Below are 25,843 nucleotides of genomic sequence, written 5' to 3'. Positions count from 1 at the left end.
ATGAGGCTGGTGGAGAAGAGGAGAGTTACCTGGACGAGACTGTAGAAAGTTTAGAAAGCATACTGTGAGATATTTTAGGAACTATGGTGCAGGAAAGAAAACCGTGTTATTAAGGTATCTCAGCTCTAGCTGCCATAACAAAATACCACAGATAGGGTGGCGTCAACCACATTAATCCTCTCAGTTCTGGAGGCTAGAAAGTCCAAGATCAAGTTGCCAGCAGATTCAGTGTCTGGTGAGGACCCTCTTTCTGGTTTGTGCAGACTCCACTTCTCACTGTGTTCTCACGTGGCCTTTCCTTGGTGTGTGCTCCTGGAGAGAGAGGTCTCTGGAGTCCCTTCCTCTTCTCGCAAGGGCACTAATCCCTTCGTAGGGGCCCTACCCCTACGAATACCATCACATTGAGAGTTAGGACTTCAACATGGATTTGGGGAGGACACAAACATTCAGTCTATGACACATAAGCATATGGATTTGCTACTGCCCTGATAGACTCTTAGGTATAGTAGACTACTAAGGATACTTGCTGTCTCCCAGAGTTTGCCCTGGGTAGGGAGTTTAGCCTTTGTAGATCACAGTGAACCTGTGTTGCTTTGGTCACAGTGTTCTAGGCCATCTTGGAGAGACTATTGGCTGTTCCTATAGCCAGTCAGATTAGGTTGCTTCTAAGTAACTTCTCAAACTGATATCATACTGATATCTAGAAACTGTCCTTTTTGGACACCAAGGAAATAAGACACCATTTACAATTGGAAGAGAAACGTTTCTGTTCACTTATCAGAAGGGTTTTGGTGAATTATAGGCAAGAGAGGAAAAAGTTGATTTTGAAAGGCACGGGTTCCCCCTTTGATTTAGTAGTAATCTTATCCCGACAGCATTTAATGAGAAGTCACTGTGGCCAGAGAATAATTTTATTGGGCTTTAATTAAAAGCACAAGGGGATTTGTTTGTTTGTTTGTTTTGTTTTCTATCTGTCTCCTTCCTGTCTTCCTCTTTCTCCCCTCATTCTTCCTCTTCACTTCCATGTTCTCCCTGCCCCTGCCCCACTCTGCCTCCTCTTCTTCATCCTTTAACATTTACAATGTTTTTGGCTTGGCTAGTCCCTCTGGATAGAAACTGAGCTGAGCAGGATATTGATTACCAAATATGGTATTGCTGCTAAAGATGTTAGAGGAATGTGACTTGTGTTCTAAGCCTCCGGCCTCTGAATAAGCTGCCAAACAAATTAGGTCATTTTAACTTCTGAGCTTTTTTTTTTTTTTTTTTTTTTTTAATAAAGAGCTGGAACTTTGATTTGGAACATGATGGTGGTGTTATTTTAGCTCACACAGGGAGGAGGGGTATGAAGACGGGGGTGGGGAGTAGGGGGGGCTCAGTTAAGCATGTTTTAGGACCTGAGTCACGAGACCAGGTTGTGTAAGAGGCAAGCACGTTGTACGGAGCCTTGATGAACCGCTCTGGCACATCAGTGAAAGAGCTGAGGCATAGAATGCAGATGTCCAGCCCCATTCTCTGAGGCTAGAGACTCCAGAGGACCCCTGACAGGTCCCAGGATGGTCTTCTCATGTTACCCATGCTGCTCGCGTGGATGGGGGCTCAGGGTTATTAGGAGAGCTGCTGCTTCACAGGAAGGATGGGGGAGTTAAGTGCCAAGGAGGACACTCGGAAATTGATAGCAAGTTGCTTCTATGTGTAGTTGGATGGGGTGTGATATGAATATGCAGGTCCTTCCACAGCATACCTTTAAATGACAGCGGGGACTATGCTCGTCTCCCAGCAAAGGCCACAGCTCTTCAGATCCGTATTTGGAAATATTTACTCTGTTGTTGATGTCAGCTTTGATAGAGTGAAATGCTCATAGTGGAAGTGAATGGTGGAAGCAAACACTGCTTCAGGATGCTGCTTTGTCTTTTTCCCCCTATGTACATTTTTCTCAAGATAATACTGAGGTTTCTCACATTAAAACGGAAACCGAGACCAGTTAAAGAAAGAATTTCTTTTTATATTTCATATAGCTGGCACCCCCTTTTCCCTTTTCGTCATTGGTTAGGGCTGCACAAGAGGATTCCTTTTCTTCTTGTGCACCCGCACCTGTTTGCGCCTTCAGTTGGAAATTTCACCCACTCCAGGACATGTGTGGGTCAGGGCTCTGGGCTGTAGTTGTGCCTCCCTGAGGGCCTCGCTTTCCTTCCGCTCCCCACCCCGAACCCCCTTATTTCTCTTATTGCCACTCCCATCAAGTCACAGGCTGTTCCTCCCATCTTTAGAGCTGAGCCCAAGAAGTTCAGAGTTGTTCATCCTGGTCTACAGAGTTAGAGACTCTTACTAATTTCTTGTGGAAATTGCTCTTGTCTTCAAGCTAATAGAAGAAAGGGGCTTTGGGGCGCCCAGGCCCATATGGGTGCTAAACTGGGAACCTGTGTTCTTAAGATACTCATTTTCAGAACTTCACTCCTTTTTCAGAACATGCCATACAAACAAACATGGTACCTAAGTCTGTTCTGAATGCACATTTATGCACCATACTATACTGGGGTGTCTTTTTGATACTATTGTTGGGGTCCAGAATCATAGCATTGGACATAAATACCGAGATTATTCATTATGCTGAGTAATAGAGGCATTCTTGAATGGTGGGAGGGTTTCAGAATAGATTTATCTTGCCCCAAATCTTGTATTTTATAGTGTTTGTGACTTATTTTATTGAATATATTTGGCTTAGGTAAACTGCAATAATAGGGTTAAAGGTAATTGAAATTACTACCCTCTCTTTGGCCCATATAATCTGTTGTCTGTCTATCCATGTAGCTAATAAGCCAGCTATAATCAAAATCAGGACCTTACCACATCAAGACATTCATATAAATGTATAAGCTAACTGGAATTAAATGATACTAGTTATACTGAAATCTTAAAACTGTTTAGTTCCTGGCTACTTAGTAACTCAGAGTACATGTATCACCCATATGAAAGCTCTCCAGTTAGAAAGGGATGGGAATTTTCCCCCTCTATAGGTGATGAAACTAAGACATTGAAGAATTAACATTGTTTTAAACACTGGTCAAAGCCTTGCCTCTTAACGATTTCAGGTGTTAGACTTTTCCAGTATTACACAGGGCTTTATATTAATTCATTCTTATTGGTAGCCATTATTAATTAGTTTTTAACTATGCTAGGCATTTGCTGGTCCAGATTTAAAATTTGAACCTGAAAGTTTTAGTCCAAAAAGAAAAGGAATAGATGAAAAACCATGCAACTAAAATTTTAATACAGTAAACTAAATCTCCTTGACTTTGTGGACATGCTGTGTTATGGGTTTTCGTGTATTCTGTGTAAGTAGTGAGAATGAGAGCTCTTGCTAACTTTTTTTTCCTGATAGGCCGGGTTTACTGGTGTGTTTATTTTGTCACCATTCCGGTTTGACTCTAAGGAAATGAAAACATCTTCCATTTGTTCTTTATTTCCAAAGGGCATCCGCTTCGATCCTGAAATTCCACAAACACTACGACTAGAGTTTGCTAAGGCAAACACGAAGATGGCCAAGAACAAACTAGTAGGGACTCCAAACCCTAGTACTCCTCTGCCCAACACTGTACCTCAGTTCATTGCCAGAGAGCCATGTAAGTTGATCTACTTTTCATTTTGGATAAAAAATAATAACTAAGAATTGTTCAAGTACTTTATGTGAGATTACACCATGGGACATAGAGCTGGCTGAGTGTCATTTTCCATTTCTGAGAAGGCACTGCCTTTTCCTGCTGTCTGAATTCCAAATACAGCAATCTTGTTCATGATTGGCTGTCCCAAAAGGTGGTTCAGCTTGATCAGTACTGTTACTACAAAATTTCGTTTTAAGTGCTGTAGATTTCCTTAATGTGATCTGACCTTATTGTGCGTATGCCCTGTTTGCCTTGGGGTTTAAATCTTCATTCGTTTCCCCATCCTTGGACCATGAGTGCTGGTTCTCAGCATTCACTTTACTTCATCTGTTGAAGAATATCAGTTCTGTGGCTTCAGGGAAATAGAATATTAAATATGAAAGAAGCAGATAATAAGTTTGTTCTGTGTTTGAGAACAGTTTGGCCATAAATCTAGGAGGGAAAGTAAACATACACAAAGAATTTATATAGTAGAACAGTCAGTTCTAACAAACTAATACCAGTAAAGCTTTAAGAAAATTCGGGGCTTCCTGTTTTAAATTAATTGGGTAAAGACACTGACTAATTGCAAAACAAGTCTTTTACCCCACCTCATGAGCTTATTCCCTTAAATGTCCAGGCTACAATTTCTGCCTTTGATTGAGTAACTTGAAAATGTTGTCTTAATTTTCTTTCTCAAGCTCAATCAGTAGCAGAAGTGAGGCGTGAGATAGGCCCTAGCTTTTCCTTTCAGTGCATGGCCGTATGTGATTGAATACGGCAGGGCATTCAAGGAATCCCAAGTGCCTTGCTGTTACTTGGAATGTTTCCGTCCTATCATTCTTGATCTTCTTTCTAAGCCACATGATCTTGATCTTCTTCCTGCCTTCCTTGACAATATGCTTCAACATTTCTTATTGAAATCGAAGGGCACATGGGTTCCTTTCTCCCCCGTGTCATGTGCGTGTCAGATTTAATCGGGTTGTTGTGGAAATTACAGTCATTCTGTAGCTCAGTCACTCTTGAAAAGCTGCTGCGTATCAGGGGAAACTAATAGATAAAAGAAGAGTTTCTCCCTCGGTGTGTTCTACAGTTTTTCTATGAAGCCAGGAAATCATAATGGAGAAAAAAAATATTTTGTTCTTCCATGTCCTAGGGAAACTTAAAACCTTTGTTTATTTGGGAAATCTAAACAAAAGTTTCATCTTATGGTACAGTTGTACTACAGGAGGACGTATGGACATTTCTTACTAATTCTGTATTCTAAACAGCATCTAGCCCAGTGCTTTGTACATTGCATATATTTAGTAAATATTTATTAGTGATGATGTCGATAAATTGAGTATTTTAATTTGGCTATGTGCAGAATTATTCCATTTGTATGCCTCTTCATTTCTTTCTGAAATTTCTTTTCTCTTTAAGGCATCAGAAAAGAGTATTTGTAGGATACTTTTACTTAGAAAAGACAACCTAGAGTAACTCTTTACTTAGTGAATTTGCCTGCTTCACATCTCAGAGTATTTTGAAAACATTCAGACAGGAAGTGTAATGCTGGCAATACTTTTATCCTTTCAGTTCTTTATTGAATTTTTTTCTTTCTGAGAGTTTGGTTTTTGGTTTTTTCCCCCCTAAATTTGCTACAACAGCTGTGAAGTAGTTAGCCAGAGAGGTGATGCCAGTTCACAGTAGGGTACATGAAAGCAAGATAGATGAACAAACTGGACACCCACAAGTCCCTGAAGTTACAGGAGAGCTTCGAGCAGAGTTTAGAGCGCTGCTCTGGCCGGCTCCGCCTACCACCCTTCCCTGTGTCTTGAACCGCTCAGAAGTGGTCAGATAGTTTCCATGGCAGGGTCAAAACTTGCCTGACTGCTCATGGCCAAACAGACTTTGAAGTGTTTTTTTTTTTTAAAAAAAACGCAAACACCAGTGTATTCTTGAGAAAATAAGTTGGCCTGATTTCTCTCAATATAGCTCCTTTTTATGACATAGGGGCCTTGACGGACAGCAATTACACCGTCCACTGAGATCGACCTTATCATCCATTACAATTACCTCTGGAAATTGTGAACTTTTCTGTCACATATGCAAAATTGTTGTTTTCCCTGAAGCACACCACAAACTAAGAAAGAACATTGTAGTGGTTCTGTACTGGCGAATCCAATTGCATTGTGCCCATAATTGGTACTAGAGGTGGTGAGTTTAACTACCTATCAGGAGTAGACTATGATGGAATCATAGGATTTGGGGGTTGGAAAAGGCCTGTAGGCTTCTCTGTTTCAGGCCATGAGAGAGAGATTTTATAAATGCTTCCTTTTGTTGATGTTTTTTGTATGATGGTGGCTGAAAAGTACTCATTGCCATCACTAAAGGAGGAATGTGCTAGGATTCGATTATACAAACAAATATTTACTCGAACTCTCATTTCTCAAATATTGAACTTAAATGAGCACCAGGTGTGTTAGACACTGGGGAAGAAGGGGACCGTGGTTTCTGCCTTAAAAGAGCTGTCAATCCAAGGGGTTGGTGGTGATCAAAGTTGTCAGGAAACTTGGCCCATATAAAGGATATAAATGAGATGCCTTGCAGCTTAGTCTAGATTGCCCCAAGTCAGACTGCCTTATTTGCTGAACACCTGCTCTGTGCCAAGCATGAAAGATGAGAAAACCAGGTATTGCAACTTAAAGAAAAACCTTTGACCTTGCTGTGCTCCTGTTCCCTTGCTGAAAAATGGGAATAATACCTTCCTCACGTGATTGTTATGAGAGCTAAATACAACGATATTATAAGATTGTGTTGAAGATTAAATGGGTGTTAATATATGTAGAGTACTAGGCAAATGTAAAGGACAATCCTAATTTTTTACAAAAAAATGAGTTGCTTTTCGTTCCTGATAGTTAAAAGTAGGTTTTGATCTTCTGAGGTGTCATCACTGGGTGGTTATAGCCAGTTGTCTTTACAAGTTAGGAGAAAAGGTGAATGACATTCATATACAATCCCACGAAAGTAGTATACTTCCCTAACTAAATTCTTACTAATTTGAGCTTCTCCTTCTCTTACTCCCTTTTATGTAATAAAGAAAAATACTGTGAAAAAGCAGGAAGTTAAGAGATGTATAAAATTTATAAATTATATAAAATTGTGCTGGATTGTACATTTGGTTATACAGGAAAATAGTGTTCTGAAGTGTAAGAACTCTGCTTTAGAGATGAATGCAGGGCGAGTCACGGTCTCTGAGTTTTGTTTTCTTCATCTTTAAAATGATACTGTGTGTCACACCACTCTGCTAATAAGCATTTTACATGAATTATCTCCTTTGATTCTCAGTAGTACTATTTTACAGGTGAAGAAGCTGAGGCCTAGGAAGGTTCAGTAACTTCCTTGAGGTTTCACGGTCATCAGCTGTTTGGGGTTGAATTGTGTCGCTCCCACCCAAATTCATATGTTGAAGTCCCAACCTCCCAGTTGGGCGTTGCCTCCAAATGTAACCATATTGGAAATAAGGTTTTTAAAGAGGTGATTAAATTAAAATGAGGCCATTAGGGGGGACGCTAGTCATATGACTGGTGACCTTATAAGAAGAAAAAGAAAAAGAGACATAAGGGATGTGCTCACACAGAGGAAAGGCCCATGTGAGGGCCATGCAAGCCAAGGGCAGAGGCCTCAGGAGAAGCCAAACCTACCGACACCTTGACCTTGGCCTTCTAGCCTCAAGAACTATGAGGAAATTAATTTCTATTGTTTAAGCCACCCAGTCTGTGGTATTTTGTTACAGCAGCCTGAGCAGTCTAATGCATCAAGCGATAGAGCCTGGATTTAATAAATTCTGGCCAGTCACTTACTAGTTTTGTAACTTTGGTCTAATGACAACCTCTCTGTGCCTCAGTCTTCTCAACTATAAAATGGCAATAATTGAACATACCCGTACGGTGGTGAGGATTAATTAATTGACAAATGTAAAAGTTGGAAGAGGGGCCACATAGTGAGTACTCAGTGATTGTTAATATGTGCATAGAAGAATGTATGTTTGTCTCTTGTTGTGAGACCTGTAGTTTTTCTGCTTTTTGTATACCCAATATCCTAGCACCTAGAAAAATACGTGGAATTTTTTAAGATGCCACAGATTTCATTTTCTGCTTTTTCATTTGGAACTTTTAAAATTCACAGTATTAATGAGTATGATTGGGATATGATAAAATGCACATACTTCAAGTGTCTAATTTGGTAAGTTTTGTCATAATACATATTGAATTTAATTGAATAAATGCTCTTGATCTGTTTACATTGCGGCATACCGTATTCTAATGCCGTTAGAAGGTGGAAGCAGCCAACATTCAACAGAGCCCTTAGGTCAGACAGATCCTCCCTTTTCAGTTCAGATTTATGGAGCAAATATCACAAGGCTCTATAGAACTTTGCAGAATTCAGATCCCTGTAGTCCAGCCTTGAGCATTCTGATTCTGCGGGTCTGGTCCAGGACTTATGCTCTGTAATTTTAAAAGCTCTCCGGGTGATTCTGATACACAAGCATTTCTGAGAATCACCAGCAGAGCAAGGAATTGTAAAGTTAAGCTCTCCTTACTACTCACTCTCCTCCCTCACCCTAGCCTCACACGCATCTCCTCCCCCCAAAGAAAGCCAGTGCTCTCTAAGAGTGATACTTTTATTTTATTTTATTTTTTATATTTGGATTATCTTAATGGCTTCTTTTTTTTTTTAATTTTATTTTATAAGAGTGATCCTTTTAAACACCTAGTAAGCACATAAGCCTTTGGTGAATAATCAGACCACTTACCAGTTTTCCTGCCACACCACTGGAATTTCCCATTTGTCCAATACTGACCCCAGCCTTCGGGAAGTGAACTTTCTGACTTATGTCTGAAGGGATCCTGTGAAAGTTCAGAAAAGCCTTTAAAGTACCTGGCAAGTGCCCTCCCAGGGACAACACCCAGCAAATATGAAATCTCTTAGCCATCACCTGTGTGGCATAGGGGCCTTCCAGGGCCTGGACTGAAGCTCCCTGTGCCCAGGGAACTGAGCCAGCATGCCTGCATTTTCCAGGGTAGCGTGCACAGCGTGTGCTGCTTGGGAAACCAAGGGTGTCTTTTTTTTTTTTTTTTATGTATTTATTATTTATTTTTGGCTGTGTTGTGTATTCGTTTCTGTGCGAGGGCTTTCTGCAGTTGCGGCGAGCGGGGGCCACTCTTCATCGCGGTGCGCGGGCCTCTCACCGTCGCGGAGCACAGGCTCCAGACGCGCAGCTCAGTAGTTGTGGCTCACGGGCCCAGTTGCTCCGCGGCATGTGGGATCTTCCCAGACCAGGGCTCGAACCCGTGTCCCCTGCATTGGCAGGCGGATTCTCAACCACTGCACCACCAGGGAAGCCCCCAAGGGTGTCTTTATAGTCCCCGCCCCTGCTCTGAAAGTGCCCCGAGTGCCACCAGGACCGGGGGCTGTGTATCCCACACCTGCTGTCCTCGAGCGGGATCATCTAGAAAGATGGTGACTGGGCCTGAGGAAGACCTAACCAAGCTGGGCAGGGGGAGGCAAGGGAAAGACAAAGTTGCAGGTGTTCTGTGGGGAGGAGGGCAAGACTTGTTTTTACTCTGAAAAGCAGCTCCCTTGCATTTTTGTGTTTTATGTTTCATGATGCAAATAGTTTTAGTTTTTTCTGATGGTAAAAGTACATGCTTCTGAGAGGAAAAACATTTTTAGGCAGTCCAGGAAAATATAAAGAAGAAAGTAAGTCACTAAAATTCTACCACCCCAAGACAATCACCATGAACATTTTGGTGTCTATCCTTCCATGCCTTTAGCATGCATAGAATGAAAGTGTATCTCTGACTTTTGAATTTCAAAATCGTTTAATTCACCTCTTTGTCTTTGGGGCAAAGTTCTGATGCCCACTGAGATTGAACAGGCAGAAGTAATATCTGGCTCTCACAACCCTTCACACGGTCTCTCTGTGTTGCACTTACTGTAGGGCACTATGTATTCAGGTGGCACAGATACCTTGCTAGAAACCAGAGGAGTGGTGGTAGACATGTCTGTTGGGCTATCTTTCTTAACTATCTGAGGTCTCAAGTGAGTCCAGCAAGCTCCTGAGCTGCTGGAATTCAGGTGGTTGATTGATCCGTAGGCTTTTATTAAATGCATGGGAAGAGAGGAAACAAACATTTATTGAGCAACTATGCTATTCCCTTAAGAACTGTGTGTAAAATACTTAATTTCCTTCCCAAAGTCACACGGCTCATTTTTAACCTAATTGGCTCTAAACCCACTGCTGGTCTCACCATACCATACTACCTAACTTACAGCCCACAGGTGCTTTTGGCTATCACTGTTTTTAAGATATTCCTTAGGAGGTACTTTAAAATCAAACCTCTGAAGGTTTATTAAAGACCCCAGAGACCCGCATCAAGTTGTAAGGGCAAGATTTCAGGGCAGGTCACTACTTAGTGAAAATCAGGCTTCACTATAACTCTTTAAAGTATCAGATTTGGATGGCCAGGGTCCATTAACTCTAAAATGTATTCTTAAGTAGTTGACCAACTTGAACTACTGGACAGTTTTATTTAGTTTTGGTGTAGTTAATTCTAAGTCATTATTTCAGAAAATAAGAGTGACCACTCTTTAACAGTTTATGTATTTTATTTCAATAAATAATGGCATCGTCAGCCAGGATATTTGACTTCTTTGTTTATACTTGGAGGACATGCACACAGGTCACTTAGGAGGCTTTTCAGATCATTCAGATAGAAATGGCAAAGAGCATGGGTGGAAAGGCGTGTGATACAGCCCTGTTTTATTTACATTGTCTGGGGTCCTAAGACCTCACCTGCCCACTCCTTGAAACTGATAGTATGAAACCAGCATAAATACTCACCGGTTTATGGTTAAGTAGATAGTGTGCTCTATAAGTGGTGCCTCTTTGTAAAGTTCCAAGAGGCTGATACACAGTCTGCAGGAAATTTTTCACTTTTAATTTTCAAAGCGATTGAACAGATCAGCAAGAAACCTTGCCCGCTCTTTATGTAAAAGATAGAATTGAGAGACCCAGTCCTGCAGTATTTTTTTTTAAAGTAAAACTAACACAGAACTGAGGGATTGTCTAGCTGGATATTGGATCTGTTATTTGGGGAGATCAAAGGTTTCAGTCTATTTTAGGGACCATCCCTGGAGACAGAAGTATGATGATCATATGATCACAATCTGAGCCCACCTGCATTTGAGAAATCGGCCCATCCTTTTTTCTTGAATCTTCTATTTACACTTAAACTTATAAAATTGTATTTTTATTTCATTTTCTAAAATGATTATGCCTGACCCATTTTATTGTTAGTTATAAAAGTATGGAGACCATAAATGAAATTTGAAGGGTTAAAATTATAGATTTTCCTCCTGTCCAGAAATAACCACTGTTAACATTTTGTTGTGTATCTTTCTATGTACATTTCTATATACATATATATGCATAAAAAATACGGAGTGTGGCAGGTTGTTGTTGTTTGGTTTAGTTTGGTTACAACATATGATCATGCTGTCTTTATCATTTCTCACTTACCTCCTGAACATCCTTCCATCCAGGATTGTAAAACCAGAGCATTATGTTTAAAGGCTCTTTATAAGTGAAGGGTATGGGCGTGGTGGTGAGGGCCTTTAGTGCCAGGCTAAGGAATTTTTTCTAAATTAACTTGTAGGGAGAGAATGGAGATCATTGAACACAATAGTCTCACACTTTACCAAGGCAGACTCTCCTTCTTTAAGCTCTAGGAAGCTGCATTGGGAAGACAGGAAAGGGAGCAGAACACCATACAATCTTTTATGTAGAGAAGGAAAATGGGTAGTGGGAAGAAGGCACTTGCCCCAATTTTGCCAAATTTGACTCAGAATGCCACTGGAAATACCTTAGGGAGGTGGCGTGTTTAGGACTGACGCCGTCCTCCTCTCCACCCACTCCTTCCACCAAGATTATGGGAGAGGAATTGGTGATGGTGAGGACACAAATCATTGTTTCGCCTGTTTTGCTTAACCCAGTCCTTGCTGGTAAGGGTTTTGATGGGAGGGAGCCCAAGGGTGAAGAGGAAGTTCTGGAGAAAGACAGCAGTAGTGAGGAGTCTTGGGGCAGTCAGAGGCATTGGGAAGCAGTAGTAAAGGAAAGTAGTAAAGGTCAGGAGATGGACGCAAGGAGGAAACAGGAGGCAGCCGGCTGCTGAGAGGAAAGGAGATGAGGACATCGGAGTATAAAAGCTGAGCCTGCAGGACTGTGCTTGACTGTGCTTACTTGACTCAAGCACCCATTGCCTCTGAGGCAGCTCTGCAGTGGGGACCATCAAGGCTTTCTGTCCTTGCTCTGGACCAGTTTGAAGCCGTCAGAAGTGATGTTCAATGAAACATGCCAGTGACTTCCATTCTGTGTACTGAGACTCCATAATGTTTGAGTAACCCACTGAGCACTCACTGAACACCTTCACCCCGGCAATACTAACAGGCATTTTGTACGCCCGATTGTTATGAGTCAGGACATGTATTTGGCACTCAGGATATATAAGAGCACCTAGGCCCCTGGACATTCTGAGAAATAAAACCGTGGAACAAAACTACAGTAAATAAGGACAGCAAAATACTCTTAGAAACCAGAGACCTAAACTAATGTTTATTTCCACATATGTCCCACTCTGAAAAAGTAAAAGTATTGTTTTCCTTTTAAAAAGAAGAATCAAACACTTACTGAGCCTCACCAAGATTTACAACCCGCTTCCATCTCTTTCTTCTCTTCAAACCTGCACATATTCCTAGTTGTTGCTTAATGTGTGTAATTGCAATAATTTTAATAATTAAATGTAACAGTAATATTAAAATGTTAGGCAATGGATTTGGTAAGAGTGGTTTCCATATAGATATATCTTATTTTATATGGGAGGTATTTTACTACAATATCAGTAGATCAGCTAATTTGATCCAATTTATTTACATTATGATTTAATGAAGAGCCTATCTTTGATTAGCAATGGATGTTAAGATTTTGCTTTCAATTTCTGTTTCTTGTTTATCTAATCATTGATCAGCTATACACAAATGCCTTAAGAACTCAGGAAGTCACATCTCCTTGGAAATCACAGAATTCTTTCATAATGCAAATAACTGACCCAACTTTAGTGTTTTGTAAACTCATATTATTCATTACCTCTGCAGAGAAATGAGAGAATAAAGGGAGTTAATTTACTGGTACAGTGCAGAAGAAACAGACACCACAGACTTGGTTCTTTTAAGGCCATGTACCCTCTTTACCTGCTCATTAAAAGGAAAGCATCTCTTTCTTCGTTAAAGTTTGATGCAGGCTCCCTGTTTCTTCTGCTTTTTCATACCCTTGTAATCCTCAAATACAGAGACACTTTTTCTTGTACAACAATTCTCAAAAGTATTGGTCTACCAACCCCTGGTTGGTCTCCAAGACCCATTCAGGGAGTTCACAAGGTCTAAACTATTCTCATGAGAGGAGTTGTTTTTCTCACTGTGTAGTGGTAGACACAACTACTGGCACCTTAGTACATGTCAAGACAGTGGCACCAAACTGTACTAGTAATCACTGTATTCTTCACTTTTTTATAAATTTATTTATTTATTTATTTACATTTTATTTTTGGCTGTGTTGGGTCTTTGTTGCTGCGTGCGGGCTTTCTCTAGTTGCGGTGAGCGGGGGCTTCTCTTTGTTACCGTGTGTGGGCTTCTCATTGCGGTGGCTTCTCTTGTTGCGGAGCATGGGCTCTAGGCGCGCGGGCTTCAGTAGTTGTGGCTCGCGGGCTCAGTAGTTGTGGCTCGCGGGCTTAGTTGCTCCGCGGCATGTGAGATCTTCCCGGACCAGGGCTCAAACCTGTGTCCCCTGCATTGGCAGGTAGATTCTTAACCACTGCGCCACCAGGGAAGTCCTCCATTTTTCTTTCTCAAGATTGCTTTGGCTATTCGGGGTCTTTTGTGTCTCCATACAAATTTTAAGATTTTTTTGTTCTAGTTTTGTGAAAAATGCCATTGGTAGTTCGATAGAGATTGCATTGAATCTGTAGATTGCCTTGGGTGGTATAGTGATTTTTTTTTAAATTTATTTATTTATTTATTTATTTATAAACTTCAATAGAAGGATAAATTTTTATTTATTTATTTATTTATTTTTGGCTGCGTTGGATCTTCGCTTCTGCGCGAGGGCTTTCTCTAGTTGCGGCAAGTGGGGGCCACTCTTCATCACGGTGCGCAGGCCTCCCACTACCGCGGCCCCCCCCCCCGCCGCGGAGCACAAGCTCCAGACGCGCAGGCCCAGTTATTGTGGCTCACGGGCCCAGCCGCTCCGCGGCATGTGGGATCCTCCCAGACCAGGGCCCGAACCCGTGTCCCCTGCACCGGCAGGCAGACTGTCAACCACTGCGCCACCAGGGAAGCCCCAGTATAGTGATTTTGACAATATTGATTCTTCCAATCTAAGAACATGGTATGTTTTTCCATCTGTTTGTGTCATCTTCGATTTCTTTCATCAGCATCCTATAGTTTCCGGAGTACAGGCCTTTTGCCTCCTTAGGTAGGTTTATTCCTAGGTATTTTAGTCTTTTTGATGCAATGGTAAATGGGATTGTTTCCTTGATTTCTCTCTCTGGTCTTTTGTTGTTAGTGTATAGAAACGCAACAGATTTCTGTGTATTTATTTTGTATCCTGCAACTTTACCGAGTTCACTGCTGAGCTCTAATAGTTTTCTGGTAGCATCTTTATGATTTTCTATGTATAGCATCATGTCATCTGCAAATTGTCTTCTACTAAACCAGATACTAAAGAGGTTTGCAAAAATGTAGAATTTAAGTTTTTCCTTGTTTGTTTTGAAATATGTTTTTCACAAAATATATCTTATTTATTTTAATGTGTAATGGTTTGGTTTTAATTTTTTTTAAGTTTTAATTTTTTATATGGTGAATATCAATTGATATAACCCACAGCAACAAAAGTTCTTTGGTGTCTTCAGTAGTTTTTACCAGTGTAAAGGGGTATTGAAACTTAAGTTTAGAAAACACTGGTCTTAAACATTTAAAGTTAATATTTTATTCCTGGTTGGATAGAGTGGGCATGGAGATCTGCAGTTACCAGAAGACTACTATCAATTTGGGGCAGGTGATTGTTTGGCTTCAGCAGCTAAAGCCATTCAGAGCTAGACTGGAGGGAAACATCGCCCCTGCAGTGCCTGGGACCTTGCAGGCTCCTATGCCAGCCTCGGCTGTGAGAGGACCTTCTACTTCTTCTGCTTATTGTCTAGAGACCAGCCCAAGAATAACTGCGTTAAGTGGTGATTTGAACAACTGGATGATATGCCACCCATTCATTCTCAGAGAACCTCATATAGGCCTGGACTGAGTACCTTTCAGAAATGCTTATTCCTCCCCCCTCACACTCCCTTTACCAAGTGCAATACAAGCTCATTTCAAGAAACTTGGAAAAGATAGAAAGGGAGTTTTTAAAAGTTAATGTTTTTGAGTTCCTAAACCTAAAGACACACGCTCTTAAACTCTTTTGTATTTCCTTTGTATTTTTTAACATACAGCTTTACAAATTTTTTAAGCACAAAGGCTTAAGGCATTTTAAGAGCTTTAAAAATATACATGTATTTTCCTCATGTTCATTGGTTTTTAATAATATAACTATTTTTATTTAACATACTATCTGTATATCTTAGAAATTAAATGCAGCAAATTATCTCTTTTGTAAAGTTGCCAAGGAGCCACTAACCCTGTGAGATGGGTTCCTAAGCTGCAGGTGATTTAAATTATCCAGGGAATGTTTTCATCACAGCATTTTCTTTATACAAACATGCCTCACCCCAATCCTTAGAGTCACAGGGTAATGAGACTTTTGTGGGGTGGGGGGGAGGGGAGGGAGGTATAGTTAATTTACAATGTTTTATTAGTTTCTGGTGTACAGCAAAGTGATGGGGGGGTGTGTGTGTATGTATGTGTACACATATATACACATATGTATAGGTATATTTATATACTCTTTTTCATATTTTCCATTATAGGTTATTACAAAATAGGTTCTTATTGTTTATCTACTTTATATACAGTAGTTTTTATCTGCGAATCCCAAACTCCGAATTTATCCCTCCCCCACCCCCTTTCCCCTTTGGTAACCATCAGTTTGTTTTCTTTGTCTGTGGGTAATGAGACTTTTTAATAAAGCTTTCCTTTCCAATTAAATTCAGGCTTCTGGATAATGGACAAAAGGTAGGCAGAACCGCCAGAGAGAATCTTCCTCTGCTTATCAGGAAGAAAAAAACAAAACAAAACAGCATTCTACTTATCTCTGCACCCTTTCCCCCATCTATCAAATGGGGATAATACTGTCATGCACAGTTGTGATGAAAGGTCAGTGATTATGTACTTATGTGCCTGTATTGGGCACATGGTAGTGGCTCAGTTAAATGACAGCTTTAAAAAAAATCATACTCGGTTGCCTAAATCTACCACAAATGTGTGGGCATGGAAGATTAGATGAGATGACAGCTCACTCAACACATTTATCTCAGCCTTGTGAGACCAGAGGCAGAGGACCTGTGCTTGAAATTCTGACCAACAGAATCTGTGAAATGGGGTTTTAAACCTCAGTCCCCTAATCCATACTTCTTTATTAGTTTGCTTTTTCTATAAATGCTTATCTGAGATGCTGGAGAGATGTAGTCTGTGATGGAGTTAAAAAAAAAAAAAAAAAAAAAAAACCTAAAGCGGTTTCTTCCTGTTCACAGAACAGAACCTTTCACCTGGATTCCTTTGAAGTGGCCCAAACCCCCGTCCAGCGTTGTCGCCCTCTGTTTTCTCCTGTGCACCGTTCTTCCTCAGCAGATCGCCCTCTGTTTTCTCCTGTGCACCGTTCTTCCTCAGCAGATCGCCCTCTGTTTTCTCCTGTGCACCGTTCTTCCTCAGCAGATCGCCCTCTGTTTTCTCCTGTGCACCGTTCTTCCTCAGCAGATCGCCCTCTGTTTTCTCCTGTGCACCGTTCTTCCTCAGCAGACCTCGAGCTCCTCTGTGGCCCCTGCCATGCCGTTCCTTCACCGTCTTCATCCGCACGCCAGCCATCCCTTCAGTCTTTAGATCGCTGTGCACGTTTTCTGCTTTCTGAAGTCTTTCTCACCTTCATCTACTAGGTCAGCCGGCTTCCAGGGGGTCTTTTCCGCGTTTGATGCCTCATGATCAGCTTCATCATTTGCACACAGCGTTTTCTATACGTTCAGTTTTGCTCTGCCTTCTTTCTGTCTCAGTCACTTACAGGCCTATTGCTCCTACTAAAGTGTAAACATCTCAAGAGCAGAACTGGACCTTACTCCACTTTTTATCTCACCTCCCCTCAAATGTTTGCTCAACTCAAGTGAGAAAATCGTCACAGGAACACACCATAATTTCCTGTACAGAACTGTTCATGTTTGGCCAGGGTGAGCTCCTTGACCTCCTGAGAGATATTTAATTAAAAGACAGAAAGACACTTCTCCACCCTCAGCCACTGATTAGACTGTTTTGTTCAAGTAGAGAAGCTTCTTCTGGCTCCAGCTCCGTTGCTTCTCAGGACAGCTAAAATCCTAGTAGCTGCACACATTGTGGAATGAAGAGGAGGGTGACAAAGCACGGGCTTCGAGCCTGACATTTTTCATTTCATTTACGCTCCAAGCAACCACCACTTCTACTTGTTTTTTCCCCAAGGAAAAGAGCCTTGATACAGGGTAATCCATTGCTACAGGTCAGCTGTATATTTATTGATATGCAGAAATGAGGCCTAGAGCTGAGAATGAAAGCAGGTATCAGAGCATCACGTAATACATAATCCCATTTATATCAATATCAACATGTGTATATTTGTATGGCTTTTCATCACAGATGTTAAAATCTGTAAATCAAGTCTTCTTTACAGTTCAATTGTTCATACCAGGTCAATGTATTGCATTTAGTTAAGTCTCTTAAATGTCTTTTAATCTAGAACAGTCCCCTTACCGCACTCTCTCTTTTTTATGCCATTGACTTGTTGAAAAAAGCATCAGCCTTCCTGAGAAAAAACCATCCTGCTGAGCTTTTCTGTTTATTTCTTTGTGTCCTTTTACTTGTTCCTCTGTTCCTTCTACTTACTGCAAACTGAAAGGCTTGATTAGATTTGAAAGGTATGGTTAAATTCAGGTTCACCTTTTTTTTTTTTTTTTTAACTTATTTCTTCTATTTATTTATTTTTGGCTGTGTTGGGTCTTCATTGCTGTGTGCGGGCTTTCTCTAGTTGCGGTGAGCGGGGGCTACTCTTCATTGCGGTGTGCGGGCTTCTCATTGCAGTAGCTTCTCTTGCTGCAGAGCACGGGCTGTAGGCATGCGGGCTTCAGTAGTTGCGACACACGGGCTCAGTAGTTGTGGCTCGTGGGCTCTAGAGTGCAGACTCAGTAGTTGTGGTTCATGGGCTTAGTTGCTTCGCGGCATGTGGGATCTTCCCGGACCAGGGCTCGAACCTGTGTCCCCTGCATTGGCAGGCGGATTCTTAACCACTGTGCCACCAGGGAAGCCCCCACGTTCACCTTTTTTTGTCAAGAATCACCATCATAGGTGGTGCCGTGTGCTTCGTATGGCATTGCATTATGAAGTAACTAACGTATGGGCTATTCTGCGTTTGGTGATGCTAAGATGGACCTGTGGATTTGGGTAGCAGTGGCATAATCTCTTCACTGTAAAGGTCTCTCAACTTCAATTCCCTGGTTTCATCTACTGATCTTTACCTCACTACTTCATTCGTGGTTGAAAAAGGGTGGGTTTACTAATTATATTTGTTTACTATGAAATACAGTTAGTTCATCCAAGGCAGAAAAAATGCAGAATAAATGTTGATTATTTTCCTTTCATTGCCGATTTTGAGCCTAAGAGATTGGTGCCTGGTTGTCTATATTGATGATCACTGTTCTGAGGGGGATTTTGTCACTTTTTTTTCCTTTCACTTTCCATATTTTTCAGCATCGTAATGAACTCGTGTTTTTATATTTTCAAGGTGTTGCAGTTTATTTCAGTCATTCTTTCTGATACCTGAGGGCAGCGAAGGGGCAGCATCTTTTTTTAAAAAAACATTTTTTTTAATTGAAGTATAGTTAATTGACATTGTTGTGTTAGTTTCAGGTGTACAGCAAAGTGATTTGGTTATATATTATTTTTTAGATTCTTTTCCATTATAGGTTATTTCAAGAGATTGAATATAGTTAGCTATGCTATACAGTAGTTTCTTCTTTTTTTTTAAACAAATCATTTATTTATTTATTTATTTATTTTAATTAATTAATTATTTGTTTATGGCTGTGTTGGGTCTTCGTTTCTGTGCAAGGGCTTTCTCTAGTTGCGGCAAGCGGGGGCCACTCTTCATCGCGGTGTGCGGGCCTCTCACTATCGTGGCCTCTCTTGTTGCGGAGCACAGGCTCCAGACGCGCAAGCTCAGTAATTGTGGCTCACGGGACCAGTTGCTCCGCGGCATGTGGGATCTTCCCAGACCAGGGCTTGAACCCATGTCCCCTGCATTGGCAGGCAGATTCTCAACCACTGCGCCACCAGGGAAGCCCTATACAGTAGTTTCTTGTTGTTTATCTATTTTATATATAGTAGTGTGTATATGTTAATTCCAAACTCCTAATTTATCCACCCCCCCATCCCCTTTGGTAACCATAAGTTTGATTTCTATGTCTGTAAGTCTATTTCTGTTTTATAAATAAATTCATTTATGTCGTTTTTAGATTCCACATGTAAGTGGTATCATATGATACTTGCCTTTCTTTGACTTACTTCACTTACTATGATAATCTCTAGGTCCATCCATGTTGCTGCCAATGGAATTATTTTGTTCCTCTTTTATGGCTGAGTAATATTCCATTGCATATATTACATACCACATCTTCTTTATCTGTTCATCTGTCAGTGGACACCGAGGTTGTTTCCATGCCTTGGCTACTGTAAATAGTGCTGCTATGAACACTGGGGTGTATGTATCTTTTCAAGTTAGAGTTTTCTCCAGATACATGCCCAGGAATGGGATTGCAGGATCATATGGTAGCTCTATTTTTATTTTTTATTTTTTTTACCAGAAGCCGCAGTTTATTTCCTAGGACCACTAGACACTGACATCAGCTGTACCCTACTTGTTTGTGTCAGGTAATGAGATACTCTGCATGCAGAACACTTCACTGGATCGCCTTTGGGGGAAGCTCATTCCAAGGATTAGAAGAACATTTTTTTATTGTAAACTACACGCAAATTTGCCAGGTCATTTCCAAGTTCTGATGGAAAGTCTATAATTTTTTTTTTAATCTTTATTGGAGGTTAATCGCTTCACAATACTGTGTTAGTTTCTGTTGCACAACAGAGCGAATCAGCCATATTCATACACATGCCCCCATATCCCCTCCCTCTTGAGCCTCCCTCCCATCCTCCCTATCCCACCCCTCTAGGTCATCGCAAAGCACCGAGCCAATCTCCCTGTGCTATGCAGCTGCTTCCCACCATCCTACTATTTGACATTCAGTAGTGTATATATGTCGATGCTACTCTCACTTTGCCCCAGCTTCCCCTCCCACCCCATGTCCTCAAGTCCTTTCTCTATGTCTACCTCTTTATACCTGCCCTACAACTAGGTTCATCAGTACCTTTTTTTTTTTTTTTTTTTTTTAGATTCCATATATATGCATTAGCATATGGTATTTGTTTCTCTCTTTCTTACTTACTTCACTCTATGACAGTCTCTAGGTCCATCCACCTCACTACAAATAACTCAAATTTCGTTTCTTTTTATGGCTGGGTAATATTCCATTGTATATATGTGGCACATCTTCTTTATCCATTCGTCTGTCGATGGACATTTAGGTTGGTTCCATGTCCAGGCTATTGTAAATAGGGCTGCAGTGAACATTGTGGTACATGACTCTTTTTGAATTATGGTTTTCTCAGGGTATATGCCCAGTAGTGGGATTGCTGGGTCATATGGTAGTTCTATTTTTAGTTTTTTAAGGAACCTCCATACTGTTTTCCATAGTGGCTGTATCAATTTACATTCCCACCAACAGTGCAAGAGGGTTCCCTTTTCTCCACACCCTCTCCAGCATTTATTGTTTCTAGATTTTTTGGTAATGGCCATTCTGACCAGTGTGACATGATACTCATTGTAGTTTTGAATTGCATTTCTGTAATCATTAGTGATGTTGAGCATCTTTCCATGTACCTCTTGGCCATCAGTATGTCTTCCTTGGTGAAATGTATATTTAGGTCTTCCACCCATTTTTTAACTGGATTGTTTGTTTTTTTAATATTGAGCTCCATGAGCTGTTTGTATATTTTGGAGATTAATCCTTTGTTGTTTCATTTCCAAATATTTTCTCCCATTCTTAGGGTTGTCTTTTTGTCTTGTTTATGGTTTCCTTTGCTGTGCAAAAGCGTTTAAGTTTAATTAAGTCCCATTTGTTTATTTTTGTTTTTATTTCTGTTACTCTAGGAGGTGGGTCAAAAAAGATATTGCTGTGGTTTATGTCAAAGAGTGTTTTTCCTATGTTTTCCTCTAAGAGTTTTATAGTGTCTGGTCTTACATTTAAGTCTTTAATCCATTTGGAGTTTATTTTTGTGTATGGTGTTAGGTAGTGTTCTAATTTTTTTCTTTGACATGTAGCTGTCCAGTTTTCGCAGCACCACTTATTGAAGAGGCTGTCTTTTCTCCATTGTGTGTTCTTGCCTCCTTTGTTGTAAATTAGGTTCCCAAATGTGCGTGGGTTTACCTCTGGGCATTCTGTCCTGTACCACTGATCTCTATTTCTCTTTTTGTGCCAGTACCATACAGTCTTGATTACTGTAGCTTTGTGGTATAGTTTGAAGTTGGGGAACCTGATTCCTCCAACTCCGTTTTTCTTTCTCAAGATTGCTTTTGCTATTAGGGGTCTTTTGTGTTTCCATACAAATTGTAAAATTTTTTGTTCTAATTCTGTGAAGAATGCCATTGGTAGTTTCATAGGGATTGCATTGAATCTGTAGATTGCTTTGGGTAATATAGTCATTTTCACAGTATTGATTATTCCAATCCAAGAACATGGTATATTTTTCCATCTGTTTATGTCATCTTTGATTTCTTTCATCAGTGTTTTATAGTTTTCTGAGTACAAGTCTTTCGCCTCCTTAGGCAGGTTTGTTCCTAGGTATTTTATTATTTTTCTTGCAGCAGTAAATGGGAGTGTTTCCTTAATTTCTCTTTCTGATTTTTCACTGTTGGTGTATCGGAATGCCAGAGATTTCTGTGCATTAATTTTGTATCCTGCAGCCTTACCAAATTCATTGATTAGTTCTAGTGGTTTTCTGGTGACATCTTTAGGATTTTCTATGTGTAGTATCATGTCATCCGCAAACAGTGACAGTTTTACTTCTTCTTTTCCAATTTGTATTCCTTTTATTTTTCTTCTCTGAATACCGTGGCTAGAACTTCCAAAACTATGTTGAATAATAGTGGTGAGAGTGGGCAACCTTGTCTTGTTCCTGATCTTAGAGGAAGTGCTTTCAGTCTTTCACTACTGAGAATGATGCTTGCTGTGGGTTTGTCATATATGGCCTTTATTATGTTGAGGTAGGTTCCCTCTATGCCCACTTTCCAGAGAGTTTTTATCATAAATGGGTGTTGAATTTTGTCAAAAGCATTTTTCTGCATCTATTGAGATGATCATATGGTTTTTATTCCTTAATTTGTTAATGTGGTGTATCACATGATTGATTTGCGTGTGTTGAAGAATCCTGGCATCCCTGGGATAAATCCCACTTAATCATGGTGTATGATCCTTTTAATGTGCTGTTGGATTCTGTTTGCTAGTATTTTGTTGAGGATTTTTGCATCTATGTTCATCAGTGATGTTGGTCTGTAATTTTCTTTTTTTTTTGATATCTTTTTCTGGTTTTGGTATCAGGGTGATGGTGGCTTCGTAGAATGAATTTGGGAGTGTTTCTCCCTCTGCAATTTTTTGAAAGAGTTTGAGAAGAACGGGTGTTAGCTCTTCTCTAAACGTTTGATAGAATTCACCTGTGAAGCCATCTGGTCCTGGACTTTTGTTTGTTGGAAAATTTTTAATTACGGTTTCAATTTCATTAGTTGTGATAGGTCTGTTTATATTTTCTAATTCTTCCTGGTTCATTCTTGGAAATGAATTCCCTTTCCAAGAATTTGTCCATTTCTTCGTGGTTGTCCATTTTATTGGCATATAGTTGTTTGTAGTAGTCTCTTATAATCCTTTGTGTTTCTGCAGTGTCAGTTGTGATTTCTCCTTTTTCATTTCTAATTTTGTTGATTTGCACCCTCTCCCTTTTTTTCTTGATGAGTCTGGCTAAGGGTTTATCAATTTTGTTTATCTTCTCGAAGAACCAGCTTTTAGTTTTATTGCTCTTTGCTATTGTTTTCTTCATTGGTATTTCATTTATTTCTGCTCTGATCTTTATGATTTCTTTCCTTCTACTGACTTTCGGTTTTCTTTGTTCTTCTTTCTCTAGTTGTTTTAAGTGTAGTGTTAGATTGTTTATTTGAGATTTTTCTTGTTTCTTGAGGTGAGATTGAATTGCTGTAAACTTCCCTCCTAGAACTGCTTTTGCTGCGTCCCATAGGTTTTGCATCATCGTGTTTTCATTGTCAATTTTTCTATGTATTTTTTTATTTCTTCTTTGATTTCTTCAGTGATCTCTTGGTTATTTAGTAGCACACTGTTTAGACTCCATGTGTTTGTGTTTTTTTACAGTTTTTTTTTTCCTGTAATTGATTTCCAATCTCATAGCGTTGTGGTCAGAAAAGATGCTTGATATGATTTCAATTTTCTGAAATTCTCCGAGGCTTGATTTGTGACTCAAGATGTGATCTATCCTGGAGAATGTTCCATGTGCACTTGAGAAGAAAGTGTATTCTGCCACGTTTGGGTGGAATGTCCTATAAATGTCAATTAAATCTATCTGTTCTATTGTGTCATTTAAAGCTTCTGTTTCCTTATTTATTTTCTGTTTGGATAATCTGTCCATTGGTGTAAGTGGGGTGTTAAAGTCCCCTGCTATTATTGTGTTACTGTTGATTTCTCCTTTCGTGGTTGTTACCATTTGCCTTATGTATTGAGGTGCTCCTGTGTTGGGTGCATAAACGTTTATAATTGTTATATCTTCTTCTTGGATTGATCCCTTGATCGTTATGTAGTGTCCCTCCTTATCTCTTGTAACAGTCTTTATTTTAAAGTCTATTTTATCTGCTATGAGTATTGCTACTCCAGCTTTCTTTTGATTTCCGTTTGTATGGAATATCTTTTTCCATCCTTTCACTTTCAGTCTGTATGTGTCTCTAGGTCTGAAGTGGGTCTCTTTTAGACGGCATATACATGAGTCTTGTTTTTCTATCCATTCAGCCAGTCTGTGTCTTTTGGTTGGGGCATTGAATGCATTTACATTCAAGATTATTATTGATATGTATGTTCCTATTATCATTTTCTTAATTGTTTTGGGTTGGTTTTTGTGGGTCTTTTTCTTCTCTTGTGTTTCCCACCTAGAAAAGTTTCTTTATCATTTGTTGTACAGCTGGTTTGGTGGAGCTGAATTCTCTTAGCTTTTGCTTGTCTGAAAAGCTTTTGACTACTCCATCGAATCTGAATGAGATCCTTGCTGGGTAGAGTAATCTTGGTTGTAGGTTTGTCTCTTTCATCACTTTAGGTATATCCTGTCACTCCTTTCTGGCCTGCTGAAAAATCAGCTGATAACCTTATGGGGATTCCTTTGTATGTTATTTTTTTTTTCCTCGCTGCTTTTAATATTTTTTCTTTGAAATTAATTTGTTAGTTTGATTAATATGTGTCTTGGTGTGTTTTTCCTAGGGTTTGTCCTGTATTGTATGGGACTCTCTGTGCTTCCTGGACTTGGGTGACTATTTCCTTTCCCATGTTAGGGAAGTTTTCGACTGTAATCTCTTCAAATATTTTCTCAGATCCTTTCTTTTTCTCTTCTTCTTCTGGGACCCTTATAATTCGAATGCTGGTGCCTTTAGTGTTGTCCCAGAGGTCTCTGAGATTGTCTTCAATTCTTTTCATTCTTTTTTCTTTATTCTGCTCCTCAGCAGTTATATCCACCCTTTTGTCTTCCAGCTCACTTACTCGTTCTTCTGCCTCAGTTATTCTGTTATTGATTCGTTTTAGTGTATTTATCATTTCAGTTATTGTGTTGTTCATCTCTCTTTGTTTGTTCTTTAGTTCTTCTAGATCTTTGTTAAACATTTCTTGTATTTTCTCAGTCCATGCCTCCATTCTATTTCAGACTCTACATCATCTTTACTATCATTACTCTGAATTCTTTTTCAGGTAGATTGCGTATTTCCTCTTCATTTATTTGGGCTTGTAGGTTTTTACCTTGCTCCTTCATCTGTGACATATTTTTTTGCTGTCTCTCTCTCTCTCTTTTTTTTTTTAATGAGCACGATTGTGTTCCTGTCTTACTGGTTGTTTGGCCTGAGGCTTCCAACACTGGAAGTTTGTAGGCTATTGGGTAGAGCTGGGTCATGGTGCTGAAATGAGGAACTCCGTGAGACCTCACTCTGATGAATATTCCCTGGGGTCTGAGGTTCTCTGTTAGTCCAGTGGTTCGAACTTGGAGCTCCCACCGCAGCAGCTTCGGCCCAACCTCTGGCTCGTGAACCAAGATCCCACAAGCCACGTGGGGTGGCAAAAGAAAAAAAACAAAAACAATAACAAAGTAAAAAATAAAATTAGACTAGGAAACTAACAGATATGTTGGAAAGAATACAAAAATAAAAATATAGATGACTTAACAACTTGAAGGTACATCAGTACCACAATAGTAAAAAAAGGAGGAGGGAAAAGAAGAAAAAGCGGGTGGGTGGGGGGGAAGGCCTTGGCTGTGGAGGGCAGGGCCTGGGCCTAAGCAAGGGTGTGGTTTGGGTGGTGGGCGGGGCCTATGCTTAGGACCCACAGGGCTGGAAAAGGCCCTGGGGGCTGTGGGGGGGTGGGGCTTAGGCTCAAGGAACAGAAGGGGGCCCAGGCGTGCCCCCCACCCCTGGTCTCAGAGGGTGGGGGACCTCACCTGGGAGCCCAGCAGGCTTCCTGGGCTCAAGTGGGCAGGGCAAACACCCTTCACTCCTCTTCTGCTCCTCTGGTCTGGGAGGGCCCCTCCCA

The 25,843-nt window shown here is 40.4% G+C and overlaps 1 protein-coding gene across 3 annotated transcripts in view; it reads left to right on the top strand.

The window, feature by feature from the left end:
* RBPMS (RNA binding protein, mRNA processing factor) overlaps window positions 1–25,843 on the top strand; it is a 188,936-nt gene that overhangs the window by 109,240 nt on the left and 53,853 nt on the right. For all 3 annotated transcript variants that reach the window (XM_082375076.1, XM_082375074.1, XM_082375075.1), the window contains one exon: window positions 3,470–3,620. In XM_082375076.1, coding sequence (XP_082231202.1) covers window positions 3,470–3,620 — 151 coding nt within the window. The remainder of the gene's footprint in view (window positions 1–3,469; window positions 3,621–25,843) is intronic.

This window comes from Balaenoptera borealis, assembly GCF_965194805.1.
Source record: "Balaenoptera borealis genome assembly, chromosome: 21".
Lineage (NCBI taxonomy): Eukaryota > Metazoa > Chordata > Mammalia > Artiodactyla > Balaenopteridae > Balaenoptera > Balaenoptera borealis.
Note: the sequence above shows the minus strand (reverse complement) of the source record. Positions and strands in the feature narration are given on the sequence as shown.